We start from the raw sequence: 16,387 nt of genomic DNA, 5'->3' as shown, positions 1-16,387 counted from the left end.
ATTTGTGACTGCTTTAATTTTGATGGACTAAATCTTACTATGAGGTGTAAAATATATTGACCATTTTTTTCTTTACTGCTGTGTTTTCAATTGTATTGCATGTTTCCTTTTCTTTTAATTAAGTCTAGATTTAAGATTTAAAGGATTTTAAGTAATAGTTCCAGGAGGGTTGGGGAGAGAAGGTGATTCTGACTTCTATTGTATCATATGGGTAGTTATGACTCCAGTCTCGGAATATAAAATAGAGGGAGGTGGTGTTGGATTATATTATTACAACACCTATTGGGGAGGATTTTCTTGGTTTATATATGGTTATGTTTTATTATAAGTATATTTTGAAAATATTTTTTCTTTTTTTTCTTTCTTTTTAACTGGATTGCCAGGAGAGATGTGTGTTAACCTTCTGAGTTTGAGAGAGTTATGGGAGGAAGATTTACAGGCAGAGGTGTAAGAAATAGTCAATTAGCAGGATGAGTAATGCAGTTAAATTTGTAAATTACAATGTTAATGATTTAAATGGGCCCATGAACAGGAAGAGAGTATTCGTGTAACGGTATCTCAAGAAGATGGGTGTAGATATAGCCTTTTTGAAGAAACTCACTTAACTGAAAAAGAACAATTGAAATCAAAGGGTGATTTGGTTGGATGTATAGTAGCTTCTTATTTTTACTCTAAGGCAAGATTTGGTTAAAAAGAATATTCCAATTAAAATACAAAATGCTGTGACATTTTTTTTCCTGCTAGAAGATATGTGATGGTACATTGTCAAATATTTTGGAATTATGGTTGCTTCTTAATCTATATGCACCAAATATAGATGATGAGAGATTTATTCAAGATATCTTTTTGAATCTACCAGAAACCCATGATAATATTTTGATAGGAGCAGATTTTAATTTTTGTTTGGACCTAATTTTAGATAGAATTACAAGAGGAGAAGTAAGAACCAAAGCAGCAAAAAGCAGATTTGGCTTTAATGAGAGATTTGCATTTGATAGATACTTGGAGAAAAGCCCATCCTAGAGAAAGAGACGACTCATTTTATTCAAATAGACATGATTATTATTCTAGAATTGACTTATTTTTAATATCTGCACAAATACAAATATAAAACGAGGATATTATCGGACCATTCGCCTTTGCTATTGACTATTATAATGTCAGACAAGGAAAGATCAACCTATAGATGGAGAATGAACTTATTAACATTATTAAAAAAGAAAGATTTTTGCGATTTTAGTAGAAAGACTATTCAGCTATTTTGTGATACAAATCTGAACTCGGTGAATAATAAATTGTAATATGGGATGTCTTGAAAGCTTATCTGAGAGGGAAAATTATAAGCTTCATTAAAATTAAGTAAGACTAATTGAAAGAAGTAGATCAGTTGGAGCAAGAAATGAAAATATTGGAAGAAGATCTTCAGAAGTGAAGCTCGAAAGATAAACGTAGGCAACTGATTAATAAAAACTTTAATATAGTACATTACAAACTTATAGAAATGAAAAAAAATGATTGCAAGAATTTAACAGATATTATGAATTGGGTGAATGAGCACATAAAGTACTTGCATGGCAATTGAAATCTGAGTAGACAAGAGCAATTAATCCAGCTAAAAATAATTTGAATGTTATTAGTTTTCAATCTCAAAATAAATGAAACTTTCAAAAATTTGTATTCTAAACTACATAGCTCGGAGTTTTAAAAAAATGATAATAAAATAGATAGATATTTATCGAGGATAAATTTACCCACACTAGACTGATGTTGGGGAAACCGGTCTATAATTTCCTTTCTTCCACCTCCCTCCCTTCTTGAATATTGGGTGACATTTGTGATTTTCTTGTCTTTTGGGACCAAGCCAGAATCTATTGATTCCTGAAAGACCATTCCCTCCACAATATCTACAGCTACTTCTTTTAGAACCCCAAGGTGCAATCTATTGGATCTGGGAGACTTAACTACCCTTAGACCATTCAGCTTTCTGAGCACCTTCTCCCTTGAAATAGTGACTGCACCTTTGGACATCTGGAACATTGCTAATGACTTACACAGTGAAGTCTGATGTAAAATACTCACTTAGCTCCTCTGCCATTTTCTTGTCTTGCATTATTTTTTATCCAGAGTCATTTTCTAGTGGTCCTATATCTACTCTAACCTCTCTTAATCTTTATATACATGAAGAAGATTTAAAAAAAAAACTTGTTTATACTATTTACTAGGCTACTTTCATACTTCATCTTTTTTTCTTTTTTGAGTTTTTAGTTACCTTCTGCAAGTTTTTAAAGACTTCTCTATGTTCCCATTAATTTTTGCTGCTGTGCCCTCTCTTTTGCTTTTACATTGGAGTTGACTTCCAATTTTCCATTCCAATATTTCCTCTTGTTTTTTTTTGTGAATTTATCCTGCACCTTCCTTATTTCTTGCAGAAACTCTACAAGAATGGAAAGATTGTTCAAGTTCAATATCGCAGGTACCAAGATCCAACTATACTTTATTAGCTATAGAACTCATTCATGAGTGTGTGGAGGCATCCATCTTGAATCCAGCCGAGCTACCAGAAACTAGTCTTCGACTTCCTCTGTGGTCAGGAGGATCACCAGCACTCTATCATTACAACCTCTTTCCTTGAGATGTTTTATCTAACAACATGACACACTAATACAGTATTCATTTCAATTTAAAGTTTAACATAAACACATCAGCACCACAAACCTTTTAAGTGTGTAGTTTTTTTTTCTTTTAGAGAGTCAGTCTGTCAGGTGCTTTGATAATGCATATGGATCTTCTTAACAAAGGTGTTGGCCCTCTACTGTCTAGAATGGGTGGTGTTTCCTCTGTTTCTGTGCAAGCTGGATCTTCTGCATTTGTCTGTTCCTGAAGCTTCTTGTTGACTAGTTATAGTTTACTTTTTGTCTTCTTTTCAGATGCTTTTGTTTCTGTTCGACATCTCTTCTTGTTTGGGTCTGCAGACTAGGGAAATGCGGTGCGTAGTCTACATCCCATCAGAAGCTCAGCAGGTGACATGCCATGTTCAAGTGGCGAAGCTCTGTAACTCAATAGAGCTAGATAAGGATCTGCGCCACTAGCCTCTTTTAAACTGCAGCACCTGGGTAGCCCTCCTGGGACCCGGGTGTGATTACTGGGGCAAAGGTGCTGAAACCACCTTTTAAATTGCAGGGGGATCTCCCCCCCTCCCCCAACTCACCCAAAGTACTGCATGTTCAGATACTGGCTGCCCAGTGATGCACGCAAGTACTGACATCACGGGAATAAGCGGGTCAGCCATTTTTGTTTTCAAATCTACTGTGGATGTGACCTAGGTAAGTTTAACTGGGTTCCCTGACTACCTCTAAGGTAGGTCAGGGACCCGGTTGGATTCTGATGGGGTTGACCGGGTCAGACCCTTTCTAACTGCCGCATAACTGGAACACCAACTGGGTATATTTCACAGTTAATCCCATTTTACATGGCAGTTTGAAAGGGCCTACCATCCAGGGCTTTCTTGAGCAACTGTTTAACTATGTGAACTCCTTTCTCTGTTTTACTGTTGACTGTGGATGCAGAGGACGAAGTCACATGTTGAAAATCATACTGTTCTGCAAAGTTCTGGAATTCTCTACAGCTCTAGCATATCCATTGTCACCGAAAACAATTTAAGGAATTCCATGTTCTGCAAAGATTGATTTGATCACACAGCAGCAGACATATTAGGAAGTAGCGCAATTTCTAGATAGTTCGATAGATAGTCCATAACCAGCAAGTAATTATTTCCATCCATGTGGAACAGATCAGTCCCAACTTTCTGCCATGGTTCTGCTGTTAAGTCCATTATTATCATGGGTTTCTGTGTCCGCTTTGCATAATGTTGGAAACCATCCTATCAATGTCAGCATTTATCCCTGCCCCATAAACAATTCTGGCCCTCCTCTTGCAGTTTTTTCATTCCAAGATGCCCCTCATGCATCCTTTTCAGTAAAATTGTCACAGTGATTGAAGAATAACAATTCTACTCTGTCTGAGTAGAAACCCATTGACAACACTCAGCTCAGCTCTGATGTTGTAGTATGGCTGATATTCACCTCTAGTCCATCTGTCATTCAGATTCTTGATGACTTTCTGAAGAACTGTGTCCTTTTCTGTTTCAGTTGTGATCTGCTTGGATTTCATGTTGGATACAGGAAGAGATTCAGTGATCAGGTTCATGTGCAAATTAACATTTGTCTCTGTGGAACTCTCATTGTGTGCTTCACTCTGAGTTGTTGCCCTGGATAACGCATCAGGTAACACAATAGCTTTCCCTGATGTGTACACTCTCTTGACTATGCTTAGGTTTTCACATGCTTTTTCACCAAGCAGTGATCATCTCCATCTGAAACTACTACAAACCTGAGGTGGTGCTCTTTATCTTTAACTTTCACCTTGGGTTTACATGTACCTTTCGTGTCGATGCTCTATCCATTGTAGGCTTTGAGCTGTACAGAATTCGCATGGATGTATGGGTTTCTCTTTGTTGCCCTGATGTTGCACTCACAGATCAAATTGACCTTTGCCCCTATGTCCAGCTTGAAAGGAATATTTGTTCCATTTGTATGCAATGACATTGTCCACTTATCTTTCTCGACTCTGTTCACACCTGACTGTTCAGTGTCTGTTGGTTTGTAGTCTTCCTGCACTACTATGCCAACAAAAAGGGTATCACTGAGGGCAGATTCATCAAAAGTGTATACTTCTGTTTTGTTTTGCTTTGCTTTGCACAGCGATTCTGCCCTTTATTCTTAATACAGACTTTTCCACAGGTGGGGCATTGTTTTGGTGTTTGTTGAAGGCTACATCATTTACAAATGAATGTCTCTCCTTTCTTGTTTCCTATGTCTCATTTTTTTGTTTGTGTGTATCCAGACACTGTGGCTATGACTATGCCTTCATTTTCACTGGCTTTTGCACTATCACTGAACTTTTTCATGTGGTGAACAGCTAATTCACTGGTGTGGCATATCTTCACAGCCCTGTCTCTCATAGCAACCTCTCTCTCACTTTCTTTTCAATAATCCCGAACACAATTTGATCACGGATCATTGAATCTTGCAGCAAACTTTTAATTTCAAGTCTGTATTTTTTTTAAAAGTATCAAAACTCTATCTCTGTAATAAAGAAACTTGGGTATTTTTAAAACAACTATATTAGCTATAGAACTCATTCATGTCCGTGTGGAGGCATCCATCTTGAATCCACCTGAACTGCCACAAACTAGTTTCTGACTCCCTCTGGTGATCAGGAGGATCACTAGCACTCTATCATTACAGCCACCAAGATTGTTTATCCTGGGAACCTCAAGCTGCCTAGCATCTGACGGATCAGCATAGTTTAAAAAAAAAATTGACAATGGAATAAAAGCAGGAGCACACAAGGAATGTTGCTATACATTTAAATAAACTTCCATGACCTAGTTGCTATGGGTATGTGGCACAAAGTTCTTGGATTTGGAGTGCATGCATTGTTTCCTAAGTCCCACTTCCCTTTGCTCAGAGGAACAGAGGTTGTATTCCAGCCCCATTCAGCAAACATTGCCCCCCAGGGCACCTCTGCTGCACTGGTGAACCCTTCATGAAGCTCAGTAGGGCAGTACCAGCTTCCACTTGCTTACCAGCTGCTAGACATGGGGCACATGTCATCTTAACTTGGGCGTTACTGCAGGCCCAATCCATGGAAGAAACAGATTGTTCAGACTCAATTATGTATTTGATTCAGTTAGTATAGTTTTAATGTGTGTATTAGTCATCTGCATTTTAATGTTTTTAAGTAACTTAATTTTTATGCCATTTCTAATTTTCAAAGAACTGAGTGATTTTTGAATTGTTTCAAAGATGCAAACCAACATACAATAACAGTAATGGATGTGAGAGCCATTAAACTTGGGGATACATTTGCACCAGAGGCAATCCTGTCAGGGCAGCCATCCTGTTACCTAATTTTGTAATAAAAATGCAGGATTATGGGCTGTGAAGGCAGGGAAGGGTTAGGACAGCACAATATCTTGAGGCAAAGGTCCTGCACCTTGCTGTTCTGTTCAATATATACCATGCTTATCCATTAGGGTTTGAAGAGGTTTGTGTTGCTCCAGGCAACACAGCTAGGTCAAGACTTGATATTAAAGGGAAGATTGTGCCTGGGTATTTATGAAATGCATTGAGTAAATGCTTTCATCGAGTGGCCATGAGTGAGCCTTGGGAGCTGTCTTCTGAGTTTCAGTTGCTGGCCACATTGAAGACCGTTCATTCTTTTTTTTATTTTATGGGATTTGGAGTTGTAAGAACATTAGAACATAAGAACTAGGAGTAGGAGTCGGCCATCTGGCCCATTGTGCTTGCTCTGTCATTCAATAAAATCATGGGTGATCTGTTCCTATCTGCCTTTTTGCCGTAGGCCTTAATTCCCCTACTCTGTAAAAATCTATCCAACTTTATCTTAATTATATTTCCTGATGTAGCCTCCACTACTTCAACATTCCATTTGCCTTCTTGATCGTGCAGGAAAGTAGTGCTGATGTAGAAAGTGAGCCACAATCTTATTAATACGTTGATGAAAGGTTCAAACCTGAAACATTGGTTGTGTATCTTTATCTTTGCTATATAAAGTGCACTGTTTGAGCTGCTGAGTTTCTTCAGTATTGTGTTTTTACTTCAATCATGGTGTCTACAGCCTTTTGTGTTTTACCACAATCTTATTGAGCCAGGCAAGAGGGGTTGAATGGCCTCCATATATTGAACTACAAGGTATACTGAGCAGGACATGGGGATTAGAGCAGGGGAATTGGATCTAATTGAATGCCTTGTAAAGAACCAGCGCAGATGTGCTGGGCAAATAGCTTCCTTTTATGCCATCAAATGCAGTGATTAAATGAGCTACTGAAGATTCAGTTTATTGTCATGTAATAAAACGGTATCATATTACACAAAATTGATTTTGTCTGCTGAAAGGCAGACAGATTTGCCATCGGCAGAAATTGCTTGAAGTGCCTCTTACAGCCAGAGAGAGAGAGAAGCAAATGAGAGTTCCCCCCACCCAAGAGTCACCGAGTGTCCGTAGATTCGCCTCCAGTGCTTCCACAGCCACACAGTCCAGTCCAAACTATTAGCAACCCGAGCTCCAGATCTGAACCTCTGACATGATCAGGAACCCTTCAGCGCCTTTGGCACTCCTTTGCATCCCAGTTCTGATACCTGGTACCCCTTCAGCCAGTTTTTAGCCAGTCTCCAGCAGCCCACAGCCCAGTGTGGGTCCCCCAACAGCCATCTCCAACAGCCCAGAGCCTCTGTGGGTTCCTCGCATCGAGTCGCATGCGTGGGTCTTTCAGCTGCAAAGTCCCCTCACTGGTCCACTGTCGTCGGCGGCCATCTTGCTTCTCCTTCTCAGGTGGGTGGATAATTCCTCATTTTCTGGTTCGCTGCGCCAGTCTTCTACTTCCCTGTAGTCTGCAACCCATCGTGGCTGCCGCCGATCAGAGGTACTGCCATCTTGGACGCAGACCCCGCGGTCGCGATTTTAAATAAAACTACCGCCATGTCACATGTAAATGGGAACAGGCACGGGACAATCATTGCTCCTGCTGTACCTCAACTTCACTCTCCCACCGTGCCCTGTATCTTGATTTGCCTAGGAGTGCTAAAGACTCTTGGTCTTGAATGACTTGTTGATATTTATATAGAGCCTTTCGTAGCTTACCTCATTCCAGAATGGGTTCCAACCTAGTGAAAGATTTCTGCTGTAATAAGGGAAATATCGCAGCCAACTTGTGCACAGCAACACCCACCAAAGCGAGACAATGGACATATTTTATTCATTGATGTTGGTTGAGTAATAAGAATGACCAGGAAACTGGCTCTTTAAATTTGTGCCCTGGGATGTTGACACAGCGCACCAGTTTAATGTGTTACTTGATTCTTTCTCCCATAGTACCCCCCCCCCCCGCCCCCTATACTCAAGGTTCCACTGGGGACTTGAGCTCATAATCTCATGATTTGGAACCTGTGGGTGCAGCACACACCAGTTATCCTGTGAATTTGTCAATCTGTTTTCTATTGAGCCCTATAATCTACTCATCTTTTCAAAAATAAGGGTATTTGTGTGGAAACACTGCAGATGCTATAATCTGAAGCTAAACACAATCTGCTGGGGAACTCAGCAGATGGAGCCGGAGAGATAGAATGCTTGAGTTTTGGGCTGGAGCCCTTGCATTTAGATTCTTTTTGTCACCACCACAAACATATGATCATAGAATTCAGGATTGGTAATGACTTGCAATGCTGTTTCATCTAATTTCTAGATTCTTGACATCTTTCAAAGCAGCTCAGCAGAATGCTAGATCAATTCTTGATTCTAAATGGGGAGTGTGGGTTGAAATTTCTTTTTTTTTAATTACAAAACCACTCAAGAGAACTAGCGATAAGACTTTTCCAAGGAACTGTCTCAGTTCCTTGGGGCAAGCATTCCCTTAACTGTTTAGGTTTTTAAATTAAATGGAGTTGTCAAGAATGATGATTCACATTTGTCAGATGGTATTAAAATGATTGCTGATTTGTTCTTTGCCTTTGTTTGGCACTTTTTCCAGCCTATCTTTTATTCATGACACTGTCAGTTGAGCTGCACTATAAATAATTGAGGAAATGTTTACAGGCTATGGTAGAAGAGAACAGATTTAAACGGCCAAGGTGGAGTTCCACCAGAGACCCCAGTGCTTTGTTGAATTGACAAATTCAGTCCAATCGATTGCATTTGGGGTGTTGAGAGAATGTAGGAGGCTAAAGGGGTAAGAGGGTTAGTAAAATCACAATGGGCATTTATAAGGGAGTCATAGCCATTTTCCCAGGGTAGGGGTGTCTAAAACCCCTACCAATTTAAGGTGAGAGGGGAAAGATTTTAAAGGTACCTGAAGGAAATCTTCTTTCATAGGTATATGGAGGTGGCGGGAAAGAGGACAATTATTCAAAAGACTCTTAGGCATATGGATGGGTTTAGAGGGATATGGGCTGAATGCAAGGGTAATGGGATCAGCTTGGTCAGCATGAAGGCAATTTGATCAACCCTTGCAGGGCAGTGGTAGAGATAGAGCTCCCTCAGGGCAGCCATCTGAGAGATCTTAGCTGGCAACTTGACGTCAGGAACCGGCTCCAGCTTCAGGACCTCCAGATCGCTCATGTCAAAGACCGCTTTAGGAATTCCTGACAACATGAAGAGCTGCAGTTGGGTTGAAGGGCTTTAGAAGTCTGATGAAAATTATGTTTGAGAAGGAGAGGGGCACTATTTGGGCAGTGGTAGAGCAGCAGACTCTGACAATGACATCAATGCTCAGAACTCAATCCTCGTCTCTATTATTAATGAAGCATTTGTGTATTCTTTGCACGCTTTTGAAGATGTGGAAGCTGAATAAAATCCACTAACGGCTTTGTTAATTTGTTTTAAATTTGGGCTCTTCACCCACCTGGATATGAATACTTTTTAGATGAACTGGCTGACGCATAGCGTGATTCTGTTTAAAGCTGGAACACCCACGTACACATTTTGAAGAAGAAGCTCCCTACAGCGATTTACAGGAGTGTCATCAAACAAAACTTGACACTGAGACATATTGAGGACAGCATTAAAAAGCTAGATAATGGAGGTTCTAAAGAAAACAGAGCTCATATTTGTAGGTGTCTTTCACAACTCGAATATCTCAAAGCACTTTACAACCAAGGGAGTACTTTGAAAGAGAAATCAATGAAGGAAAGAATAATAACATTTAAAAAAAAACCCTGCCTGATTTTTGTACATACCTTGACAAAGGGCTCAGGCCCAAAATTTTGGTTATGTATCTTTGCCAAGACCTGCTACATGTGTCCTGCTGAATTTCTCCAGCTCTTTTGTGTATTAAAAAGCATAATAATTGTTTGTGTTTCCTGAGTATTTTTCTTTTAAAGTCTTTCAAAGTGATGAAGAATAGAGAAACTCAAAAGCTGCAGATCTGGAATATTGAACAAGTGATCTGCTGGAGGCAAGGTCGTGAGAGACTATGGGAAAGGGACCTCTTAACTTAGTGGGTCAGGCAGCGTCTGAAACAGTCAGTCGACATTTCAGGACACTTCACTGAGACTAAAGTAAAGCAGGGGGCCGCCCTTCATGTGTTCCATACACTTTTGACTTCAGTCTCATGAAGGATCCTACCTAAAATGTTGACTGACCATTTCTGTTCATGGGTGCTGACTGATCCACTGAGTCCTTCCGGCAGCTCATTGTTTGTTCATAGCACTCTTGCCTAGGCGTGATGGTTTCAAGTCTCACTCTAGACTGACATTCGGGGGAATATGGAGCTGCCCCCTTTCTGATGAAATGTCAGGGGGCTTTTCTTTCCTCTCCTTCAGAAATTAAGATGCCAAATCTTCCCAGTGTCCTATCATTTTATCCTTTGCTCCACCATCACATTACTGTTTGTTGAAGCTTGCTTTGTTCAAATTAGCTGAGGAATTTCCTATGATTTCCTCTAAACAGTTCCTGAAAGTACTGTGCTGAGTGCAAGGAGCCTGGGTGGAGTGAAAGTGTTGTTGAAGCTCAGTTCATTTCTAACAAATTAGTCAGCGACTGAGAGATGGAGAATTAATGTTTCATGATGAATGACCATTGACACCCTTTGACTGTTCCCACCCTAAGGGTGACCACTAAGTGTTTCCAGCCCTTGTGGTTTTTATTTCAGGTTTCCAGTGGACCAGGATTTAGTTTTTATCGAAATCCCTTTTTATCTCCATCAGTTGGCAGAGGAGACAGACCACAGCATTAAAGCTAGTGAAAGCTGATAGTTTCAGGGTATCTTGTTACAAGCTTCACTAAGTCCATTGTAATGCTGGAGGACTGCATACTGATCCTGGCGTACTGCATACGTTGACTGAACATAGGGCTGAGACAGCAGGAGGCAAGGCAGTGAGTGACAACGGAAAAGGGACCTCTTCAGCTCGAATCATAATGGAAAACTTCTGGATCTATCCAATAAATTATCAGGATGAAGAGGTTTGTCAGACCTTATCAGAATGAATACATTATCTAGGAGCTTGAATGTTGTGTTATTTTCCCTTCAAATTGTTCTGCTTTGAGATTCCTTTTTAGGACCAGAAAACATTTCTGGGGAACTGAGTAGCACCCCAAAGAATTATAGAAGTATTATGTGTGTCTTTCAGAGGGAGGTCAGTATTGAAGTTTATGCCTTCTTGGATATATTATTGGGCAAATGTTGTCAAATTGTTATGTGGTGTTTTGTACCTATACCTTTTGGGACGAACTCCTGTGGATATTCAAAAATAGCGAAACCAGTCTTGATTTCAAAAGCTCGAAAGTTGCTTAGTATTTTGGGCACAGGCTTCACCAGGAACAGTTTGCAATTTGACCAAACTTTTGAAAAGGTGTTTCTTTCTCTCCCTGCTCCTCATCTTTAGCAATCCGCCTCACCAGGGTCGTCTTCTCCCCGAGGTGCAGAGTCATCCATGACGCAGCATCAAGCAGGCATTAACGGCGCGGCTGAGACAGCAGCTAATCGAGAGGTACGCGACATTTCACTTCCTTCACACCCCAGCAGATCATCCCTTTCGGTCATGCTCTCCTGGGGTTAAACTCTCCCATTCCACAAAGATTTTGTATCCATAACATTCACGGCCAATTACTGTAATCACACATTGAGACAACTGCCCTTGAAGCCCCTACAAAACACCAGTAAAAATATTTCCCTTTCTGACAACTACATGTCAATATCGGTTTGATTTTCTTTGTTTTATTTTGTTTTTAATTGTTTCTCATTGTGAAAATATGGATGCACTTAATCAGTAAGGATCTTAATCTTTATTTGTCAAGGCAGCAGGATAAGATTATCAACCAGAGTGTTACAACTGTTAGCTCCATAACTTCTAATTTATTGTTTTCCTTGTTACATCCACCCCACTCCTCCTCTGAAGGAACTCTCTCCCTTGTTGGAGTCGACTTTCACGGCAAGTAATTCTCCAGAGTGGCTGTTTAATATCAGGATACTTCCACAGGAAATGGTAGTGAGTTGATCATTAGCTAAGAGCATCAGGCACAGTGGGGTCTTGACATTAAATGTGCATCTGCACCTGTGCACACACGGAGGAGTACCTGTGTGAAGAGTCCACGGTGCATATGTATGCCTGCATGTGTTAGTGTGAGTGGGTTTATGTGCGAGTGTACGTGTGTGTGCACGAGAACATGCACTCACCCTCAATCTCTTTAGCAGTGACAGAGATGCGTGTACACTGTGACCACTAACACAGGCAGGCAGTGTACACAGACATTAGCACAAAGAGGCAGTTTAAAGTGAGATGACCCTTTGGGCAATTCAGGAACAAGAATTCCCGAATTTTCCTTGCTATTCTCAATTTTTGCTGGCCACCCAGGGGTTTTCACCTCCAATGCTGCTTCTCTGCCCAGATCAGCTTAGGTTGAAGCTAGAAACACCGGCGGACTGATCTCAGGCACTCCAGGACATGAATTCCAAGGGCAGAGATTTGACATTTGATCTCTGCTATTGAATTTGTGCACAACCACTGTATGTGGGCCTCTGGCTTTCTTCTATTCAAATCTAGGTCCTCAGGGTCACAGACTCCAACCAATGCTGTCATATTTCACCATCACATTTAGGTAAATGTATTGGAGAATACGATTAAAACATTCTAAACACTACCCGTGAAAGAAAATTTGGGAAATTCCAGCCAGGTCACCTAGTCCAGCCCTAAGCACATAACAGTGCTTGGAACAACTTCCCTACTTCCCTGCATTTCTTCCCGACTCTTGTACTCCCCAAGGACAATGAGAAAATTTCCCTGCAAAGGCAGTCCAATCATGCAGACAAGTTGAAGACCTTGCTTATACTCAGCTGCCTGGTTAGTTGTAGGAGTGATGTATTAGAGTCTGGGTTCTTGATGTTGGTGACCTAAATGTGTGCTGTCCAACAGTGAAGAGATTTCTTTTTGCATTGAACAGAGTGGCCACCCTGAAGGGGTTTGGTGGTGGGTTCAGATGATTAATGCTTCTGGTGACCTTTTGAGTTGGTTTAAGTAGTTTAATAATTTGTTTTCTTCACACTTTGCATGCTTGTTTGCACTGTGAGGAAGTCAGATGGTTCAAATGCAGTCTGCTTGCCTTGATTATATGCTGTGTATTAGAGGGCATGTTGGGGAGGTGGTGAACATGTTTGCCCTGGAGCATTTTCCTCTTCGAGCACTGTATTAATCTAATGTTTTTCTTTTTTTAAAAACAAATCATTGCCTTCTCTAATAAAGGTTCAAGTAAGTATTTCTGTCATATAATTCTAGAGGCTTTTGGTTAATATCTTTCCATGCCTCTTTTTTGTGTTTTATTTTGTGAGATTGACCTGACCACAATCTTAGATAGAAATCCTTGCATGTACATCCCTCTTCTTTCCCCACACAAGCTCCATAATATTCTCCTGCCCTACAACCCTGTGATTCTCCACTTCTGGGACCAGGGAAGACCATGTTGGTAGCTGTGCCTTCAGCTAGAAAGACCTGAAACACAGTCTCTCTCTCTCTCTCTCTCTCTCTCTCTCTCTCTCTCTCTCTCTCTCTCTCCCTCCCCCCTGCCCCCCCACCACTCTTCCATACAAAGCACAACTTAAAAACTATGTTGAATAAGAGGGCACACCCAGGATCTGTGTATAGCTTACCTTAAATTGTTTTTTTTTTGATTCATGTGATGAAGCATTTTTGATTTGTGAAATATACTGTGTAAATGTAACATTTTAAGATCTTAAAATAATGATAAACATTTAAAATAATTTCATGTAATAACTAAAGGGGAACATTACTCTGGCTGTTAAGATTTTTTTATATAAAAGATGTTTGGACGGCTGCACGGATAAGGAAGGTCAAGGGGATATAGGCAAATGGCACTATCTCAGAGAGGTTGCCATGGACAAGTTGGACTAAACGGTCAGTTTCCATGTTGTGTAGCTGCTTCTTGATTATGACTGATTTTAAGAAATGTGCCATCAGCTCACCTGGTGTCCATTTGGGAAGGAACCTGTTCTTGCTCTCTGGGTCTATCAGGTGACTCCAGTCTTGTGTTAGTGTGTCATGAAGTCACAGAGCAGAGAAATGAGCCCTTCTGCCCACTAAGTCTGGGTCCACCATCAAGTGTACCCACTTACACTAATCCTATTTTATTCTCCCCACAGTCCCATCAACCTAATCCTTCCCCCTCCCTTGAACACCTCTCTCCTCCATTCCACGGATAATTTACACTGCTCATTTAACTAAGCTCGGAGAAATTCCTATCATAGGGTAAGGAATTGCAAGCTTGGCAGTGACACCCAACCCTGAGAAGGCATCGTTGTTCCATATAAACAGTTGGGCAGATGTGTAAGATAGTTCATAATATACCGTGGGATCTCTCAGTTGAGTGATCCACCTTGCCTCTCTAGTAAGACCTGAGCCTATTGCTTCTCTGTCTCTGTGTAGTGCACTAGCTAGTTTTCTCAAGTGCCTTCTTAGGAAGTGCCTTGGGATGACTGCAATGGCACACATTGTTAGATGCAAGACATTTGAATAGTTGAGAGGAATTTTATTAAGATTCACCAAAGCACCTTCAAAATCTGCAACCTTGAATATGAGAGTTTATTGTCATATACAAAAGTACAATGTACAGATGCACTGAAATTCTTGCTTGTTGAAACCACACAGGTATGCAAGATACACCTATTTTAATCATATAAATTGCAGTACTGCTGTATTACATAAAACAGAGATAATCAATGTGATTGATAAATATTCAGTTGGCATAAATATTTACAGTTGTATTAATGCAAAAAAAAGTTTCAATTGTGTTTTCTAATGTAGTTGATGATTAGGTTAGTTGAGGAAGGTTGCAAGAACTTGATTGATGTTGGGGGGGCGGGGTTGAAGGGTGGAGACGGTTGGGAGAAAAGCTGTTCTTGAACCAAGCAGTGCTGAACTTCAGGCTTCTGTGCCTTCTGCCTGAGGGGGAGATTGTGACCAGAATAATGGGGGTTCTTTATGATGGTGGCTCCCTTCTTGAGGCAGTGCCTCGCATCAATGTCTTCAATGGATACGAAATCGGTGCTCAAGATAGATTTGCTGAGGTTTGCCACTTTCTGCAGTTCTCTGCGTTCTTGGGGACTCGAGTTTCCAAAGCAGGCTGTGATGCAACCAGTCAGTAAACATGCCAGAGTGCACCTGCTTAGAAAGACATGAGCAGCAGGTCATTGGGACTGCCTTCATTCAAAGGATCCCTTCCAAGCCACACGGTTTCCTGATCAAGATATATGTGGTCATTCCTTCATCTGAATCTCAGAGTTCTGTCCCCACTGGAGACCTCGTTACCACATGGATTGCAGCAGCTTGCGCTTCCTGAACCTTCTTGTTTTTTGCAATATTATTTTAATAGTTTTATAATTCTGCTTCTCACATTCCAACAATCCTGGAGATGAATGTAAATCTTCAAATCTCTCTCCACTTCCACCTCTGGATTTAAATACCAGTCCTCAATTCGGGTCTTCTTGCTGATCTGCAATCATTTAAATATCAATGTATTACATTTTTAAACCACACTCTTCCTCCATTAATTTGAGAAGCTTGCCAATTAATTTGCAGAATTCTGGAGAGTCTTGTGAGATATTTAGACAGGGTTAACAGAAAGGACTTATTTGCCTTCACATAGTTTAACAGCTAACACACACATAGAGAGTAGAGAGATGATATCCTTATTAGAGACAAGAAGCTGGAAATCACAGCCTGAAAAGGTGGTGAAGGCAAAAACCCTTGAAGAGCTCCTTGAAGCCTCTACCAATGAGGCTATGAATTAAGCACTGGAAGTATAAATAGCATATTTGGCATGGATTAACAGAATTGAGGCAAAACCTTGCCCCTGTGCATTAGTACATTGTTAAATTTCAGTTGCAAAAATTTGCATTGCAGATGCAGGAAGTAATCAAGAAGGCAAATGTGATGTTGCCCTTCATTGCTAGAGGGATTCATACTTAAAAATGGTGAGGCTGCAACTGGAGTACTGCGTCCAGTTCTGGTCTCCTTGTTTTGGAGGCAGTGCAGAGGAGGATCACCAGCTTGGTTCCAGAAATTAAGGGGTTAACAGGAGTGACTGACTAGCCTGAAATTCCCTCGCCTATCTACTTTCTTTTCCTTTTAAAATATTTTTATTGAGTTTAATAAAAGATACACATGTATAGATCCAATACATAAGCTGGAATATAAGAAAAGACAGATAATTTGTACATTTCAAATAAAACCTTGATCGTATGTAGTACAAATTGTGTGCACCCTTCCTAATCAAGCCAACTATATCAAAATATCTCAAA

At 40.5% G+C, this 16,387-nt stretch overlaps 1 protein-coding gene across 3 annotated transcripts in view; it reads left to right on the top strand.

Moving 5' to 3' along the window:
* The window catches only part of apba1b (amyloid beta (A4) precursor protein-binding, family A, member 1b), a 189,653-nt gene that overhangs the window by 110,064 nt on the left and 63,202 nt on the right, over nt 1-16,387 (top strand). For all 3 annotated transcript variants that reach the window (XM_069922330.1, XM_069922338.1, XM_069922321.1), the window contains exon 3: nt 11,463-11,567. In XM_069922330.1, the coding sequence (XP_069778431.1) occupies nt 11,463-11,567 (105 nt within the window). The remainder of the gene's footprint in view (nt 1-11,462; nt 11,568-16,387) is intronic.

The sequence above is a fragment of the Narcine bancroftii genome, chromosome 1 (assembly GCF_036971445.1).
Source record: "Narcine bancroftii isolate sNarBan1 chromosome 1, sNarBan1.hap1, whole genome shotgun sequence".
Lineage (NCBI taxonomy): Eukaryota > Metazoa > Chordata > Chondrichthyes > Torpediniformes > Narcinidae > Narcine > Narcine bancroftii.
The sequence above is the reverse complement of the archived record's forward strand: the minus strand, read 5'-3'. Positions and strand labels throughout refer to the sequence as shown.